Raw genomic sequence first — 18,966 nt, forward strand, 5'->3', positions numbered from 1 at the left:
GAGCCCGTCTGCCAGTCGGAGACCAGCCTTAATCCCAATGGACACCGTTTCCAGTGTTAGGATTACGATGCTCGGTTTCCGACAGGCTTTCCATGCCAGGCTTTCCGACATGGAAAGCCTGTCAGAAAGGGAGTATGGGGCCCCTAGTAGGGCCCTCTTCTCTTTGCAGCCTCTGTTTGAGGCCACGGGGGCACCTATGGTGTTTCTCTGTTGATCTTTGTACCGTTTGGTGCACGGATGAACACAAACTCCCTTTTCCCTATTTGAGCTTGTGCTCTGGCAGGTTTATGCCACAGCACAGGCTCCCATAGGGAAACGTGAGTATGTGACCACACCATGCACGGTCACATTGTAATTAGGTGGTCGGGACAGTTAACCGGAGGTGGGTTGGTGGTCCTGATTTCACGATGAGGTTGGTCGGAGACAACTCCGACCGACATCATAATCCGCCCTCATTTTCCAGCAACTCCCCCTTGTACCTCCCTCATTTACTACTAAAACATATACCTGCATGTGCAGAGATTTCTCTACAAATATATCGGAGAGCTCCTCGCAGGAATGATAAGAGAAGCGGAGATCTGCAGCTGTAGGTTTGTGAACTGCATTTTGTAGTATGTGAGCAGTAGTAATATTAGTATTACTTTATGTATTACAAAATGCAGTTTGTGAATCAGGCTATGGTGTTGTAAATCAGGGATAATCTACACTGACCGTATCTGACCTTTGTGTCAGTGGTACTTATTCCATACTATAGGTTGTTACTAAAACATTAGATATGACAGGTATAATTCACCATTTTTGCTCTGCTCTACACATGCTCTAGGAGGTGGTTATCAACCTTCTCATGCCCCTAGTCAAATATATTACTCGTCAGAAAATATGGGGGGACGTTTCAAAAACATGCATTTTCTCACATCAAGGGGGTCATTATGATAGGGGGCCCACCAAAATGTACAGTCCGCATAACTTTTTCCCCCGGCCACATTATGATGGCAGGGGGGACCCCGACGGACGGGAAGACCATCCGCCGGTTTTCCACCGGTAGGCAATCCGCCCAATTGCCTACCGGGCGGAAAAGCCATCCATATTATCATCATGGCGGTGAATTGCCTTTCCATGGCGGATACTCCGCCATGGAAAGGCATGCGTTTTTTTGCAACGGGCCCCCTGTGTGTTTGGGGGTGGGGGGTGCACATGGGGGGTACCTATGGTACCCGCCTGCATTTGCAAGCACAAGGCGGCAGGCACCGCGCGGTGCCTGTCACGTTGTGCATTCAAATGCACAACATGCATTTTTCACATTGCGGCGGGTGCTGCTTGCAGCACTGCCCGTCGCAATGTTTAAAATGCAGGATGTGCCCGCCAGCCTGGTGGGCGCATCCTAATGCCACTTTCGGGACCGCAGCGACAATGGCGGGCGGTCCCGTTTCCCGATACAGTGCGCCATCGTAATAGGCTCCTTAGAGTATGAGGTTCAAAGATTTGTACAGGGCAGTGCTCTTGCGTTGGAACTCTAATAGCTTATGCAGCCAAGAAACAAATGGGAGCATTAAATGTGTTTTCTTCCTTCTGGACATCTTTAGAAAGGTCTGGAGCTCTATTCTGGAATCTTCCTGAAAAAGATCACGGTAGCTAGGCATGGCTAAATTATTTCTTTATTACAGTGCCTCCTATCACCTTGGAGCATTCATCTTCTTTACTTGCTTACAGCATTTGTTGGGTGCCCCTTTAGAAATCTAGCTTTTAGCTCATGTTTCCCTTCCAAAGGAGCAAAAGATCTCGTGACATTGGTGGGATAAGTATTGGGCATTACAATCCAGAGATTCTGGGAATCCTGGTGATCCTGAAGAGCTGCAGTCCATGGCTCTTTGTTTATGGTTGTGCCCAATTTGCACTCTGATCTTTTCATTATTGCTCAATTGGGGTGAACATTAAAGGCGGGCGAAGTTCTGCACAGTCCCTCTCACAGTGAAAGGAACAACAGCGTGCTGCAGCACTTTAAGGCCACGGTGCCCTTCGCTTACACTGTTGTGCTGAGGCATTGCAGCCCTGTGATTGTATTCATAACATTACAATTGCTTAAAAAATAAACAAAGGGCAGAAGGTCATAAGAGTGAGACAGGGAGAGGTGGGGACATGTGCGGGAGATGATAGAAGGTACAGAGTAGAGAAGTAGGATGGAAAAGAGAAGTAAGGCGTCTGGTATTTCATTTATTCTACTCTCTTACCAGACATCTGTTCAATACTGTGATGTGTGACATGTGAGGAAGTGTATGAAGGAGCCACGAACCTCCAGCGTTGCAAGAGTGAACCGTTTACCTGCAACGCCACTCTTCAGGCTACCAGTACGTGGAGGCACCAGACAGGCAGGTGATGGACTGCTGCTACCGTTGTGTAGCAATTCACCCGTAATGTTACTTGCCCTTGTTGTTTTATGCTAAATTGTGACTTGCCAGTTGCTTGACACCTAACATACTGTTGCTAGCGTGGAGGAAGGCACAGTGCGAGGTGCGTAATTGTTTCATGAAAGTGTTTTGCGTCCATTTAAAATGTATTCCAAACATAAAATACATGGAAGGCACTACAGCTATATGGGACAGTGTTGTAAAATAAATTGAGAGATGAACTGTAAGAACGTGCTCATTTGGCATCACCAATACAGTCAGCTGCCTTTTCATCAACTCAGTATCAAGGAACGGCAAACTATTGGGAGGTGGGAATAATGGGTAAACCGGACGGTTTATTTATAAAATGTAGTGAAATAATGTTTGGTACAGAAACAGCACGTCTTTTTCCAAATATGAACTATGTGAAAAGTATTAGACAACCCATAAAAATATGATCAGAAAACTTCAAAATGGAAAGAACCTCAAAGAGAGAACGACATGGAAGAACAACTGGGACAGTGGAGAGAAAAGAAAAAAAGACAGGCAAAGAATGGGTCACATAATCAAAAGAAAAACGTGCGTCGTGGACTGCAATGGTATTACCCCACAGACAATCTTTATCCAAGACCAAAGATGCCATAAATCAAAAGAAGAGGGGTAAAATCAATCAATGATGAAATCTTTGTGCCATCTGGGTGGAACTCTAACATTATTCTGGGACTCTTTTCTGGAAGGGCCTTGGATGCAATTTATATCTGGCAGGTCACCCATGGTACTCTGAGACACAAAATTATGTTTGGATACTCTGTCTACATTCCAAATGTGTCTATTACTCAGTTTGACCACATTGCGACCTAGCTGAATAATTCTATGAGGACAGGAGAACTAGCTGCCTTTATTCTTGCAGGTACCAGGCAACTTTATCTTCACTCTATCCCCTACAGCTATAGAGGGATACTTTGCGTAGTTCAAACGGTCATATCACCATTTAAATCTCTCTTGATGCCAATGGATTCTTCTTTTCTGAATCATCTCTCTGTCTATGTCAACTAAGCTTTAATTTTTGCTCCAGGATGGTGTAATGACCGGTTACTCACCGGTAATATTCATTACTCCAAGTCGTAGCCCTCCCCGTCCCAGTCCTAACCAGATGAGCATAGCTCCTCCCACCAGACACTCCCAAGCAACTTGAAACCCATCCATTCCCTCCAGGCCACACCCATACCCTGAGGCATATAACACCGTGACCCGCCACTCCACATCCTGTATCAAACAAGCACAAGAAGCCGAACAGGGATGGAGGGATGGGAACCTGGACTGGGACGGGGAGGGCTACGACTCGGAGTAATGAATATTACCGGTGAGTAACCGGTCATTACCTCCTCGTCAGCCCTCCCCGTCCCAGTCCTAACCAGATGAGCAGATACCAAAGCAATAATCGGCTTCACTCAGTTGAAAATATATACTTCAATAAGCATAGAAAGTCACACCACCGGAGCAGAACGCAACACAGCATCCCCAAACCCAGCAGAATCAGTCCCCCCAACCACCAAACGATAATGGGACATAAACATGTGAGGAGAATTCCAGGTAGCAGCTCTGCAGATCTCGGCCATGGAAGCCCCCTGAAAACAAGCCCAGGAAGCCGCCACCCCCCGAGTCGACCTCCCCTGAACAGAACCAGGAGCCAACGCCCCACAGGCCTCATACGCAGCACCCACTGCCCACCGTAGCCAACGACTGAGAGTAGCCCCAGAAGGCTTCAGACCTTGACCAGCCAGCCCAAAGGTCACAAAAAGGGATTCCACCTTACGAAAAGGTGCAGTACGCAACAAATAGACCTCCAGAGCCCTATGAACGTCCAAACAGTGCAGCCGCACCTCCACCTCCGAAAGAGGATCAGGACAGAAAACAGGCAACACCAGATCCGAAGAGCAGTGAAAAGAGGAAGGGATCTTGGGAACAAAAGAAGGATCAGGCCGCAGAACCACCCGATCAGGAAAAAAACGTAAAAAAGGGGCCGAACAAAGCAAGGAGCCCAACTCCCCAATCCTCCGAGCCGAGGTAATAGCCACAAGGAACAGAACCTTGATAGTCAGAAACCTCAAAGACACCTCATGCAGAGGCTCAAAGGGAGCCACCTGCAAAGCCCCCAAAACCAGAGGCAGATCTCAACTAGGAGCAAAGGCCCGAATGACAGGCTTCTGAAGGAAACAACTCCGCAACAAGCAGGACACCGGGGGAACCACCGGGTCACAGACCGAACCCCGAAAGGCCCGGACAGCAGCCCACAGAGCCCTCAGGGAGGACACAGCGAGACCCAAGTCAAACCCATCCTTCAAAAACTCCAAGACACGCACCGGATCCACCTCCAACGCGGACCACCCACGCGCCTCACACCAAGACCCAAAAGAAACCCAATGCCGGGCATAGGACTTGAGAGTCGAAGGGCGCCTGGACCTCTGAATACATTCCGCCACAGAAGGAGAACACCCCAAAGCCACAAGGTTCACCCTTTCAACAGCCAACCTGCCAATCGCAGGCGGACCAGACACTCCCGAGACAGAGGGGGAAATGACAAGGGACAAGGGACCACCGGCAACCTCCAGCAGGGCCCCACCGCCAACTTCAATAACAGAGGGAACCAAGGCCTCCTGGACCAAACCGGAGCCACCAGGATCACCGAAGCCCAATCCAGCTTGACCTTCAGGAGAACACGCGGAAGCAGAGCAATAGGGGGAAAGGCATACATCAGACCCCCCTCCCACCGGAAGGACAGGGCATCCACCCTCCAAACCGCCGCAGATCGAACCAGAGAACAATACTTCTCCCTCAAGGCGTTCCCCGGAGCGGCAAACAGGTCCACCACCGGGATCCCGAACCGAGCCATTAGGCAACCAAACACCTCCTGAGTCAGGCACATGTCCGACAGGGAGGGAAACACCCTGCTCAGGCGATCCGCCTCCGTGTTCAAAATCCCCGGTAGATGCAAAGCCCTTAGAGACAGCAAGTGAGACTCCGCCCAAAGGCCGATACTTCGCGCCAACAAATTGAGGGAAGCCACCTTCGCGCTCCCCTGGCGGTTGATATAACACACCACCACTGTATTGTCCGACCGCACCATCACATCCCTCTGGAGGATAAAAGGCAGAAAATGAGACAACGCCAACAGAACCGCCTTTAACTCCCTCCAATTCGAGGACATGCCCGCCTCCGGCACAGACCAGAGACCCTGTACCTACTCCTGACCCAAGACCGCACCCCAACCTACTTCGCTGGCATCGGTCGTCAGGACCAACCTCTCCTGGGACACAAATGGCGAGCCCTGTACGAGGTTCCAATCCACCAGCCACCAGGACAACTCTCGGGCGATGGACACACCCCCCGGTATCAATTGTTCGTAATTCAGAGAGGCCGGATCCCAATGCCCCAGAAGATGATTCACCAGGGGGTACAAGTGTAGACGGGTCCAAGGAACAATCATAACAGTAGCTGACATCAGCCCCTGAACACGCAACCACTGGCGAGCCGTGGAAGACTGAGCCCCCAACACCTTCCTCAGCTCGTGCATAAGAGTCAATCTGCGAGGTTCCGACAGGAAGACCTTTCCCAACCGGGTGTTGAACACCCCCCCAATGAACAGTAGATCCTGAGTGGGGTGAAGATGGGATTTCTCCAAGTTCAGAATCCACCCGAACCGTTGAAGGAGACTGCAAACCTCCATGGACTGAGCCTGAGCCTGAAGGAAAGAAGAGGAAGAAATCAACCAATCGTCCAAGTAAGGGAACACCTGAATACCCCGAGCATGCAACAAACCCACCAAGGGAGCTAACACCTTAGTAAACACCCTAGGGGAAGCAGACAGGCCAAACGGTAATACCTGGAACAGGAAATGATCCACCCCCACACAGAAACGCCGGAACCTCTGCGATTCCGCGTGCACAGGCACATGAAAATAAGCGTCCCGGAGATCGAGCGAAGTCAGGAAATCCCCCACCGACAGGAAGGGAAGAATCAACTGAAGAGTCACCATTTTGAAAAACCGATGAGGGATACATAAGTTCACTGCCTTCAGATCCAGCACACGACGGAAGTCCCCATTTGGCTTCTGGATCAAGAACAGGATTGAGTAAACCCCCCGACCCCTTTGACTCACAGGCACCTTCACCACAGCCCTCTTGGACACCAAGTCCCGAACTCCGTCCAACAGAGCACGGCATTTCGCCGGAGACCTGGGAACAGGGGTAGACCTGAACACATCCACCGGAGGAGTTCCAAATTCTATTCTGTAGCCCAGCCGGACCACCTGCAGGACCCACTGGTCCCGAACGAACTCCTCCCAGACAGGAAAAAAAGAAGTGAGGCGACCCCCAACCGGCAACCCCATCATCACATAGTCACGACTTGGAGGGACCTGCAGAAGAGGAAGCACCCTGTTGACCCTGGGACTTGTGGAAGGAAGGGACACCCCGGCCACGTCCCCTACCCCGAAAGGGCTGGGCCGCCATTTTTGACTGAAACGCCTGCCCAAAAGCCCGCTTATAACCCGCAAACTTCCCTTTCTGAGAAGAGCGGACCGGAGCCAACAATTTCTTGTCCTCCGCAGTCTTTTTAATCAAAGCCTCCAACGGCTCACCAAACAGTTTAGAGCCCGTGAAGGGAATCTTCATCACGGCAGCCTTCTGAGTAGCCTCCGCCTTCCAAGACTTAAGCCACAACTGCCTCCTAGCAGCAACCGAGGCACCCGCAGCCGCCGCTGCAGCGCTAAGGGAGTCAAAGTACAAATCTGCCAAGAAACGCAACTGCTGTTCCAACATGGATAAAGACTCCGAGGGATCCTCATCCTGCATGAGCTGCGCAGAAATACCCTGACAGTCCTTAAGAAGTGACTGCACAAGATAGCTGGTGTAAGCCGCGGACCGAACTGCAAGATTAGAGGCAGCAAAGGACTGCTTCAAGGCCCCTTCAACACGCTTGTCCCCAGGATCAGAGGGAACCGCATCCTCAGACACCACCAGGCTCTGAGACGCCATACCAGCAAGCAGGGAATCCACCTTTACCACAGCTGGAAATTCCTCCGTGAAACCCTGCAAGGGATACCTCCTAGCCAGAAACCGGGGAAAGGCATGTTTGTCCACATCCTTCCATTCCCCTTCCAGCACCCTCCGCACAGAAGCATGAATGGGGAGGCTTTCAGGTTCCTTCTTTAGGTAATTAGCGAAGAAGTCTTCAGACTCTCCACCCGCCACGGGATCAGGGAACCCCAAATTGTCCTGAACATGCTGCAGAACACAACGAAGGTCCGACCCCTGGACAAAACGACCCTTCACCTCCTCATCAGAGTCCATGTCTGGATCGACCTCCGCTGAGGCATCCAATTTCTGTTTCTTAGGCCCAATGGGATCACGAGCCACAAAGGCAGCCGCCACCGCCGCCTCAATCATTTTCTGAATATCCATCAAGGAAGGAGCAGTGGAAGACCCAGCGACCACACCCTCATCCACACAGCCGAGCTCACGTACGTCCGCACCTCTACCCTCCATGTTGTGAACATGAGAACAGAGAAACAGACCCCAATAAATACCGAGCCCAACAAGGAGGAAAAAAAAAAAAATTTAGTAAAGGCCAATCAGGGAAAGTTCCACCGATCCCCAGCCAATCCCCCACAGGACTGAAGGCCGGCCCATCAACCGGCCAATCAGAGACTTCCACCCATCCCATAAAAGGAAAGGACAGGACAGGGCCCAACCGTAAGGAAACTAAGAAACCCAGAAGCCCTCGCACCAGGAACCAGTGAACAAGGTAAGAAACACCCCCAAAGCCCACTCAAGAAATCGGTTCTGAACAGAATCAAAGGGTATTTAACCTGTAACCTTGAGAGTCAGAGCTTCAGACATAAATCAAAAGGCCACAGTGACTATTTAGAGCAGCAGGAGATAAGAGCCACAAAAAACCCCATACGACCCCCACCGAATAGAGACAGACATGAGGACAGGGTAAACTCCTCCCCAGGGCTCCCACAACGCAGCATCCCCCAAACAGCAGGAGTATAACACCCAACTCCAAGATCCGAGGAAGCGCGAGCGGACAGCCTTGCAGCAAAACGGTAATTAGTAAACCAAACTGCATATATCACAATCGCCAAACAAACAGGAGACATGCCCCCACTGACGAAAAACAGAGAAGCCAAAACCGCCACACCCTCGGCGCACAGAAAGGCAAGCCGCGCCTCACACACCTCCCCTCCCCCCCGGGGCGATCCCGCTAGAGCAGGGAACAAACCCGGAAGAGAGGAGGCCGCAGCAGGGAGTCACCACCCCACACCAGGTAGTCCTGACCCCCCAACCCCACGGTCCCGCTACAGCAGGGACTCAAAGTAAATGCCTCAATAATTTAAAACGGCACATAAGGGGTTTAAACGGGCGCTAAAACATCCCGTTTCACACTCACCTGACAGGAGGCTTGAAGTCCCAGCACCTCCTGTCCCGTCGAAGTCCACCCGGAAGTGATTCCGCAGAAAAAACAAACAGGATGTGGAGTGGCAGGTCACGGTGTTATATGCCTCAGGGTATGGGTGTGGCCTGGAGGGAAGGGATGGGTTTCAAGTTGCTTGGGAGTGTCTGGTGGGAGGAGCTATGCTCATCTGGTTAGGACTGGGACGGGGAGGGCTGACGAGGAGGTAATAGTTGTTTTGGTATGTCAATCGTTTAGGGATACAAAAGGCGAGAGACCTGTAATCCTATTGGGAGTGGTAAGTTATGCCCAAACAGGTTCTTGTAGAGCTTCTTTAGCAGGGTTTTCCATTACTTCCGCCCGCTGCAAACATTCTTCGAGCATCCTATTGATTCTTTCTACTAACCCACTAGAGCATGGACAATATAAAGCTGTTTTGAGGTGGGGAATGGATGACTTTTTAAAGAAATCTTGCATGGGTCATAAAGTCAATTGAATTTCTGGGGGACCTTCCTCACAGAAAATCTCCCGTAAGAACATTATCAGGACAGCAGTAGTTATATTTGGACACATTTTGTCACCACTTTGTTGAATGGGTCCGATGATATACAATCCTAAATGAAGACAGGGTTCATCAGGGGTTTCAATGGGTGATAAGGAGCCTTTCAGCACAGGCTACACAACTTTTCACTATGCTGTCTATGAACCTATCTATATATACTACATAAAGGTAGGGTGCCTGCAAAAGAGATCAGAGAATCACGAAGAAGACCATGGACTGAGTTATGGGAAAGGTTAGTCAACTACCACTATACTAAGCAGGGTCAGTTTAGAGCGTAAAGGCCATCCTTAATGGAAGAGGATGCCTCACACACATAATAGTGTAATGCTTCATCATCTGCATCCTCTCCCCACCCTGGTAAGATGGTACTATTAGGGTCTTCTACCACCAAAGACTTGGTGGTAGAAGGGAGTTCTTTAATAAAACTACTGGACAAGGCGGGATCTAGAAAATCAAAAAATACCTTAGAGTTCCTTTAGTTATCACTTTTATTAGTGAGGACCCTAGGTATATCTAAAACACTTATATTGATGGGTAACAAGAGTGCAATGGCTTTGACCCGTCTACTATTCGCCAACATGTTTCTGCCATCATTAGTTTTCATGCCTGGTCTGGGGCATTCGTCAGGACTAATGGATCCCTATAGCACTAGCTTAAAAGCCTAGTCTATCCTAAATGGTAATTAAAGTGCATCACCAACCAGTACATGCACCTAGGTGAACCCTACCGAGGCTTCTTATCAAACAAATTTTATATGAAAAACCTATTAGACGAGAAGTTATTAGAGAAAAGATAATACACACATGCGTATGAATACTGGATTCAGTGTAATCCCTCTTACACAATGACTATAGAGGGAGAGGAATTATCAAAGATGACTTCCCAGAACCACCCAACATGTGCATGAGGGCAAAAACGTCTCATTGCATAATGCCATCAGTCAATTAGTGTGGTGGGTGAAAATATGAGTGGGAGGAGCCAATGACTCCACATGTAAACATTAAACGTTATTACAACTGATACTTTTTTTCTTTTCAGCAACTCATTAAGTTGTTTCTATGAGCCAATCAATGCTTGGCCACCAGTACTCAGAACAGACTTTGCTTTTAGTTAAACTGCGACAAGCATACACCTTTGTGCATGATATCATTACGCTACATAAATAAAGGCAAAGTATTTCTGGGGCCGCAATCTTTATACTTCCACGCTTTACCTGGGCTGGCTTCGTTTATCTACAAGCACATGTCCGATAAGCATGCTGGATTTTTATGCGGGTGGTCCTGTAAATTCACAAATTATTTGAGGCCATGCGCTGGTGACCAGCGGAGTTCGCTCGATTGGACCCTACAAACATTCTCTTGTTAGTCTGGATGAGAGATGTGAAAATGCTTGAATGTATGAATGTGAGAGACAGTACACAAAAATCTAGTATATTCATTATATTGTTAATTATATCAAGTGATCATGTATTTTGTACAAAATAATATAATATAGATAGAGTGATATCTCTACCGTTGGATAAAAATAAACAAGATTATTTTTCTATTTTGTGTACCCTTATGTCTCTTTGTTCATCTTAGTATGTGCCTCTTATCTTGTTGTATTAAGTCATAGTTGCCCTAGTTTTTTCTTACATTCACTTCCCAAAATTTCAGTACGGAATTTGGTAGATCACAACATGAACTGGGCCAACACTCTAAAATGTAAGTCTTCAAAGATTCCAATTCTTTGTCTTTCTTCATGTGTTTTTCCCCATTCCTCTTTATTCACCCCAGCCCTACTTATTGCTAGGACAAACTCATCTAAGCCCCCTTTGTCAGCGCACATGTCTTTGTTGAACGGCCTCCTTGATAAACAATTGTCAACAACATTCTTATTGCCTGGCACATTGGTTAAAGAGCAACGATTAGAGGTTTATGGTCAGTACGTATCATGAATGGTATGCCCCATAGAAAGAGCGTAAAGTGTTTTGCCACCCAAAAAGATCCTAAAGCTTCATGCTCCACAACCGAATATTGCAGTACATGACCTTTAAGGGAGCGAGAGGCATAATCAACAACGTGTTCACTTTCACCCAATTGATTGAGAGCTGTGCCTTAAACCAACACTGCTTGCATCAGTGGCAAGGAACGTGGGTTTGTTGGTATCCAATTTCCCTAAGGAAATGGCTTTACTGATGGATGATTTTATCAATTTAAAGACCGCCTGACATTTTGGTTCCCATGTGAAATATTTCTGTTCTTTAAGAGAGAGCACAAAGGTTCATTAATGCTGGCAAAACTTCTAACGAACTTTGAATAGAACTCTGTGAGTCCTAAAAAGGACTTGAGTTCATCTTTGTTCGAGGGTACAGGTGCTTTGACAATGGCTTCCACCAGATCTAATTTAGGTTTATTGCCATTGTGAAAGATGGTATATCCAAGGTATTCTACAGACTCCACACCTATGCTATATTTCTCTCTCTTGATGGTGAACCCAGCTTGTCTAAGTCTTCTCAATGCTTCTCCCAATGCACAGTTGTGGTTTTCTTCCTCTTTTCCAAATACAAGAATATCGTTCTGGAAGCATAGGACATTGCCTAACCCATTAAAAATGTATTGCATGATGCATTGAAATGCCGTTGCCATGGAGGCTAGCCCGAACAGCATTCTGACATAAAAGTATGTTCCTAAAGGTGTAACAAATGACATAAAATGACATGAAGATGGGTGTAACTCTACCTGATAATAGGCCGACGATAAGTCAAGCAAGCTGAATAAGGATGTATCACTGATCAAAGGTAGGATTCTGTGAATACAGGGAAGTGTGTGCCTTTCAACCCAAATATTGGCATTTAAATTGTGTAGATCAACGCTTAGTCAAATAACTTTCTCCCCGCTTTAGTGGCTATGACTACTGGTGCTAGTCACTCAGAATGTTCTATGTGCTCTATTATATCTTGTTCCAACAATTTAGCTATTCCTTTCCTTAGCGGGGTCTGTATTAGTTGTGGAATGGGTCATAATTTGTGGATTACCAGTTTGGCATTGGTTTTTCATTTGATTCAATGTTGATAATCTATTAAGAGACCTAATTTATTGGTAAAGACTCCAGGGAACTTTTGGCACACTTTTTCTTTGCAAAGTGAGGGGTCAACTAGTAGACTAGGGTCCTTACTATTGGGTCAAGCTTGATGCCCAATTCTTTTTGATGCCTCCAGCTAAGTAAATTGAAGACCTTTTTTGTAATGTACACCTTACCTACTGTAGATCTGCCTTTAATGTTGATGTGTATTCTCACCATGCCCCCCCAATGCAATTATGTCACCACCATGATCCCCAGGTTTGATGACAACATTGTTTTTTTCTGAGAAAAGTATCTATAAGGATGCAAGGGGAACATGAATCTGCAAAAACGGTGACAGGTACGTCATCCAATAAGATTTCACATTCAGGAGAATTAAGGTCATTGTTTCACTCAGATAGTGGAGTGATTATTTTTAATCCACAGTATTAACTAAATTCTTAGAAGTTTCCTGGCAAAATCTAGAGTAGCATCCCTTTTTCCCATAATTGCGGCATGTGACACATCTTGCTTAGCATTTTACAGTTGGCTAGATGACCATTATTTCCACAATAATGGGGCAGTTCAACCTTTCATTAGAAAATGGCAACACTGTCTGTCCTGGAGTTCAGGTCTTTGTTCTTTTTGTTGTTTCATTCTTAGTAATGATGTTGACTTCAGTTTGTGACTCCATTGTACCTTTCGTTTCATTAAAACAATCAGCAGCATGTTCACTGTCATTGATATGGCATCTTTCAAATCAGAGTTCTCAGGTAATAGTCTTTCCTGAATTTTAAGATTCTTTGATAACGTATCAGGGAGTCCGAGAGACCCAAAATCATGTGTTTGAGAGGCCCCTTAAAGCTGCAATATATGCAGTAATTTTTTCCCCCTGAAAAATGTGTGCATACCGTTCAGAAATGGCAGAGGATGTGATACACTGGCTGCAGCCATATTTCCACTACATACAAATGTTTGAATAAATATGGAAAGGAATCTAGTAGAAGGTGAATGCGGTCAATGCAAATAGGATTACTTTATTAAAGATGCACAGTCCAGTTTTTTATTGGTTGAGGTGTGTACTTAGGGAAAGTCCTGTTTTTTTGTCTGGTGAAGATGTCCTGCAGAGGAGGGAACCACCCCCTGCAATGCAAGTTGGCAGGCGAACCGCCTCATCGGAGGAGAATGATGGATTAATCAAGCAGATGAGGACCCAGGGAAAGACTAATGCCAAAGTATCTGAAACACTCCACCACTTGTGCCGGCAGAGTGCCATGGAATACCGCAGACCGCTGTTAGGCTGCAGAGCAACTCTGGTTCTGGGTGGGCGAAGGAGGGGCATTTACACCATGCTGTGCAATGTATGTAGTTCTCAGCGTTGCACCATAGAGCCTTCTCACAGTTCCTGTGATATTAGAAATTAAATGTGGGCGCATCACTCAGAGCGGGCAGCAGGAGCGTCTCCTATTCAAGCAGCAAAGAAAGGAGAATATGGAAATGTCACGTTTCTGCACAAAGGTGTAGCGAAGGGGCCCATGGTTTCACAGCGGCTAGTCAGTATACCAATGAATTACCAGAGAAGAATCTGCTGGCTGGACACTCAGTGGTGGGTGATGCCTCCTCCATTGTCACACGGATAATCACAATTGTTGTAAAATAAAATACGAGATGAATAGTATGTAAGAACTTGTTTATTTGGAATTAGCTGCTATTTCATCAACTCTAATACAATGTTCCAGGTGACAGTGACAGTTGACAGCTGTCTGTAACGTATCTGGGAACGGCAAGATGAGGGAGTTGAAAATAACGATGCATGGGAATAACGGGTACCCCCTACTGTATACCAAGCTGAGACTTTTCAAATTCTTAGAGTTCCCACCTTGTTTAAGGGTTCAGGGTGACTTATGTATGCTCCCAACCACCCAATGTATTGTCCAAACGTTGAGGGTAATAATAATTTCACACAAGGACAATAAAATGCTGCCATGGTGCCAAACATGGCTAAGGGTGGGGACAGTTGCCATGCCATGCCCAAAGGTGTATATAAAAACCTTATGTCTCAAAGGGTCGAGCCTACAGCGCAAAGAAGACAGAGGAGTATCCCTAAGCACCACATCAGAACATCCCAACCACAGATTACCAACAATACATTATATGTATTGTATGCTGCTCCAGGGGCTATGAAACTGAGGTGGAGTCCAGTGCGAAGCTGGGCTCACAGACAGAGGTGCACCAACAGGACCCTGTGGGGCAAGAGACCCGAGTAGAACATCGGGTCTCAGACAGCAGCCAAACTGCATTCCATGGCAGCACTACGAGAGACTGGCAGTTTTTGAATGTCACAATACTCTGCTCCCTGGAGGCGGTGACCAGAACAGGAGGGCAGGCGATGAGGAAAGTGCTCCAGATGGCAGGGACTTAATGAAGACTGCCACAACCAACAGGCAGTAAAAAAAGGTGAATATAGAATTGAATGGTGCAGTGAGTATATTGGTAGTGATGGTCATCAAAGACAAAGCAATGAGCACTCAAACTATTGCAGCCCCTGTGGACAAATTAAGGAGAGTATAAAAGAGGCAATAACTATTGTGTGAGAGCTTCTGAATGCTTGTATGTAAGGCCTCTTCAACACATAAAGTCCTAAACCTAATTGTCAAATGGCATCTCCTAGAGGTGTTTAGAGGTATATAACCTCAACTATACTGAATACAGGAAATGCAGGAGTGAATAAAAGGAAATGCACATGAAATTCTTGAACCCTATTAGTAATTACTAGTGGTGTGCAAGAACTAAATTGGAAAGAAGTACCATTATAACCACCTGTACTCTAATGGATAAATAAGGCTGGCCAACTGAGATCGTACATACTCACCTAACTAGATAAAGTGTTAGTAGAGATAAACTGTTAGCAGACGGATGAGCCCACAGTCCAATGAATAGTGCAGAATCCTGAAGCAGGATACCCCAAGATGAGCACTTGTTGGTAACATCACCTTAGTCCTCCTGTGACTCTAATGCATAGAGTTTCATTATCTAATGAAAGCACATTAGGGCATTATCCTTTTCGAGATCTCCACTGATATCCAAACCAGTGAGACAATTACTGTTTACAGGAGTAAAAACTGGTTGACCGAACAAACCTGCAAAATCTCCTAACTCCATGACACAAGACAGAACTCTGGAGACGATCCTGAAAGAGCTCACAGCACTCAAGACCTCTGTGTTCACTATAGTGGAAAACACATTGAAAACTTTGTCTGAAATTGTGTCTCTCAGGATGGCTATAGATACCTTTAACTTCTGTCTGAAGGCAAAAGAGGACAGACTGGGAAAGGTAGAACAAATGTGTGCCATAGCAGTTGACTGGGAGCATGACCACTGGAATATGCGAGCTAAACTCATGGACATGTAGGAAAGAAATCAAAGATAAAATCGGTGCTTCTCAAGGGTCTCTGAAAAATCTGAAAAAGCAGAATACGATACCCTTTCAGAAAAAGGTTCTTGCCCAAAATACACACAAAAGATGATGGGAGAAATGCTTGCAATAAGTCTAACTACTGGCAATTATAGGGGCCAACAATCCAATCTATAATTTTTTTACCCAACATGCCATCTTAGTTTGACCCAGTTAGTCAGGTTAGCTAGTCAGTTAGTGTCAGGCTTGACACTACTCAGCTGGACAGTAGGAAAAGTCCCTCTGGAACTGCCAGGCCAAGTGCTCCCTGAACCAGATTACAAGCAACCCAAGACTAGTTGCACCCTGATTGGAGCTCTTCAGTTGGGTGTGGCTTGATTTCAGTGGCACAGTGAGCTTGGGCCCCATGTCTGCACATACCCCTGCCCATTTATGGTTTTACATCAAACACACAGAAGGTGATGAGTGGAATGCTTGCAATAAGGGACCAACCACTGGCAAATGTTTGTACCGGAAGTCTTGGAAGCACATTGGGTGACCTGGAGAAGCTGTTCCAAAGAGTAGAAAAAGTTGGAAGTTAGAAAATGTTTGACCTCCAAAGGTCTTGGACCAACTGCCAAGACCATTTGAAATAGAGTAGCTGTTTTGGGAAAGTAAACCAGGTTTGGGCCACTTGGAGTTTTTTGCTCCCCAGATAAAGGCATCATCGGATCCTTGCTGCAAAGGTACTGGGTTTTGATGCATCCTATCTGGCTATGGCTCCCTAGCAGCTGAGGTTGAGTTAAAAAAAAAAGACAAAGTGTCTGATTTAGAGATTGGCAGATATCCCATCCTCCTTATTACAAGTCCCTTATACCCTAAGGCACTTGAAGTAAGATGGGAAAGATATCTGTCACTCTGAGATAGAGTAACCCATCTGTCAATATGTAAATCTGTCCCTAAGTTCTAATGTAGAGATTAAGACCAAGGGATGCAGATCCAGAGATCCGACTGGGGAGAGGACTTTATTGGCACAACATTTTAATTTTCTCGCTCTTAGCTTTTTCTGCCAAAACCAACAGATTCATAAAGACCTCATCTGGCATGTATCTGACTTGGAGAGAACTATATTAGATACAGCCTTGCCCCACTGGTGGATTTTTAGCTCCAGGAAAATGACTATGGCCCTCATTTATAAAAAGTTTGTGCTGTCTCAGGCTGATGTAAAGTCACACAAATTGACGCAAATTGACATGTTGGTATTTACTGTCCATTGCCAAAGATATTTTGTGCTGTAAAATGCCCTTTTTCAGCTCTGACACCCCTTTGAGTTGCTTTGTGTCACTTTGTGTCAAGGCGGCATAACCGTGGTGTTAGCGCAAAGCCTCACCGGTTTTGACACAAAGCCATTTCAACTAATATACCACCCGGACTGGAATGTCCGCACTCAGGACGGCCGAACACAACGCAGTGAAATAACAGAGCAAACATTGATATATGTTGTAACACATATGCCTAGATTCCCACATCATGAGATATAAACAACATCTAGTCATTCAACCAACGTAGTATAAAATGCCTCACTTAAAATTGAAAACAGCTATATGTAGGCACTGTGCTGTTACATATGTGTATGTGCATGTAGGTAACAATAGTGTATGACAACATATTACTTAACATTTGATTTCACATTAAGTGATGGACACGTTACTTGGAGATGAAAAAATATTACCTTGTGATAGTTTGTATCGGAATTGATAACAATCCCAGTGACCAAAAAAAATTCAAATGTGATTTGGTACAACATCAAGCACTGCACGTTTTACGGATGACAAATTGAAGTACCGCCCACAAAAAGGTTGTGTTATAGAGCTTGTGGTATCACAGACACTAATATTATTAATGAATGAAAGGGCTGCATTTTAAAATAGCGTAGCATTGTAAAGAGGTCAAAATGGACTGAGCCACATTAGAAAGTAGCATCCAGGAAGAACTACAACAGTTTGACTAAATTGTGGGCAGTGTTCCCACTGTGGTATTTATTTAACCCATGTGTTTGCTGCCTCATTAGTATGAGGCTGCACGTTTATACCTCTGCCTTTTGCACTGAACCTAAGTGATAGGGGAAACCCTGTCTGACAGGGACATTACAACATAGAAAGGTATAAGTCAGTTAGAAAGGGTTGAGTAAACGGCCATGTCAGGACACTGTCAGGTGAATGAGGCTTGAGCTCCAGTATTTGCCACTGTGATTAAAAACCTATTGGACAACACAAGTGCTGTTTCACTATAGTGACAGAAAACGAAATGTACTATGACTGCATGTGGAATACGTCCTTGTTATTTACAAATGTGTTAACTTAAAGTAGGAGTGGGTAGGCTGTTCAGCAGACCACGTCAGGTACCCCTTTACATGTCTAAAAATGGATAAGCCAGGTTAAAAAAAAAAAAGATATTAAGACTGAGTTTAAGGTCTTTTGTGTGTGGAGGGAGACAACAATGTTTCTAATGGAGCATTGTATATTCATTTTTTTCTATTAATTTTGCTGTTTTTATTTTTAGTCTTGTGGGCATGTGTTTCATGCAGAATAGCAATGTGTGGGCAGAAGCTTTATCTCTTCTGAGACTGAAGCGAAGATTTAACAACATCTTCTGTTGGTTCTGACAGAGGACTTATATTTACACAATCTTTTCAAATCAGATTTAGAAAATGGGCCATTTTTCACAAATCTCGGTGAACTAGCCAAATGTGTATCAAATACCTATGCATGAGAGAAACTTTTCCCCAATTGACCTAATCACTAAGGGTGTGATTTACAAAGGTAATGTTAGACCAAAAGTCTAACTTAGACCTTTACTACTTTCAGTATTTATAAAGGGACTTACGAGTGGTATCTTTATGCCTGCTGAGGTTCTGGACTCAGGAAGGAGGTTCCGCATTCGAAGTGGAATCTCCATCCTGAGTGTTTAATCTCTGGACTTGTGGCAGAATCTCCACACTCTGGGAGGTACACAACACAGTGGAAAAATAGGGCAAACATGGATGTATGCCGCAAAATATATTCCTAGATTCACACAGCATGAGATATACGACATCTAGTTGTACAGTCAAAATAGCACATAATGCC

The 18,966-nt window shown here is 45.8% G+C and overlaps 1 protein-coding gene across 1 annotated transcript; it reads right to left on the minus strand.

Annotated features, from left to right (window-relative positions):
• Nucleotides 1-6,784: 6,784 nt before the first annotated feature.
• LOC146863001 (lamina-associated polypeptide 2, isoforms alpha/zeta-like) lies at nt 6,785-7,930 on the minus strand. Its single transcript, XM_085643136.1, has one exon. It carries the CDS (start codon nt 7,928-7,930, stop codon nt 6,785-6,787), a length of 1,146 nt encoding a protein of 381 aa, XP_085499262.1.
• Between the last annotated feature and the right edge of the window lie 11,036 nt (nt 7,931-18,966).

This window comes from Triturus cristatus, chromosome 2_2 (genome assembly GCF_964204655.1).
Source record: "Triturus cristatus chromosome 2_2, aTriCri1.1, whole genome shotgun sequence".
NCBI classification, from domain to species: Eukaryota; Metazoa; Chordata; class Amphibia; order Caudata; family Salamandridae; genus Triturus; species Triturus cristatus.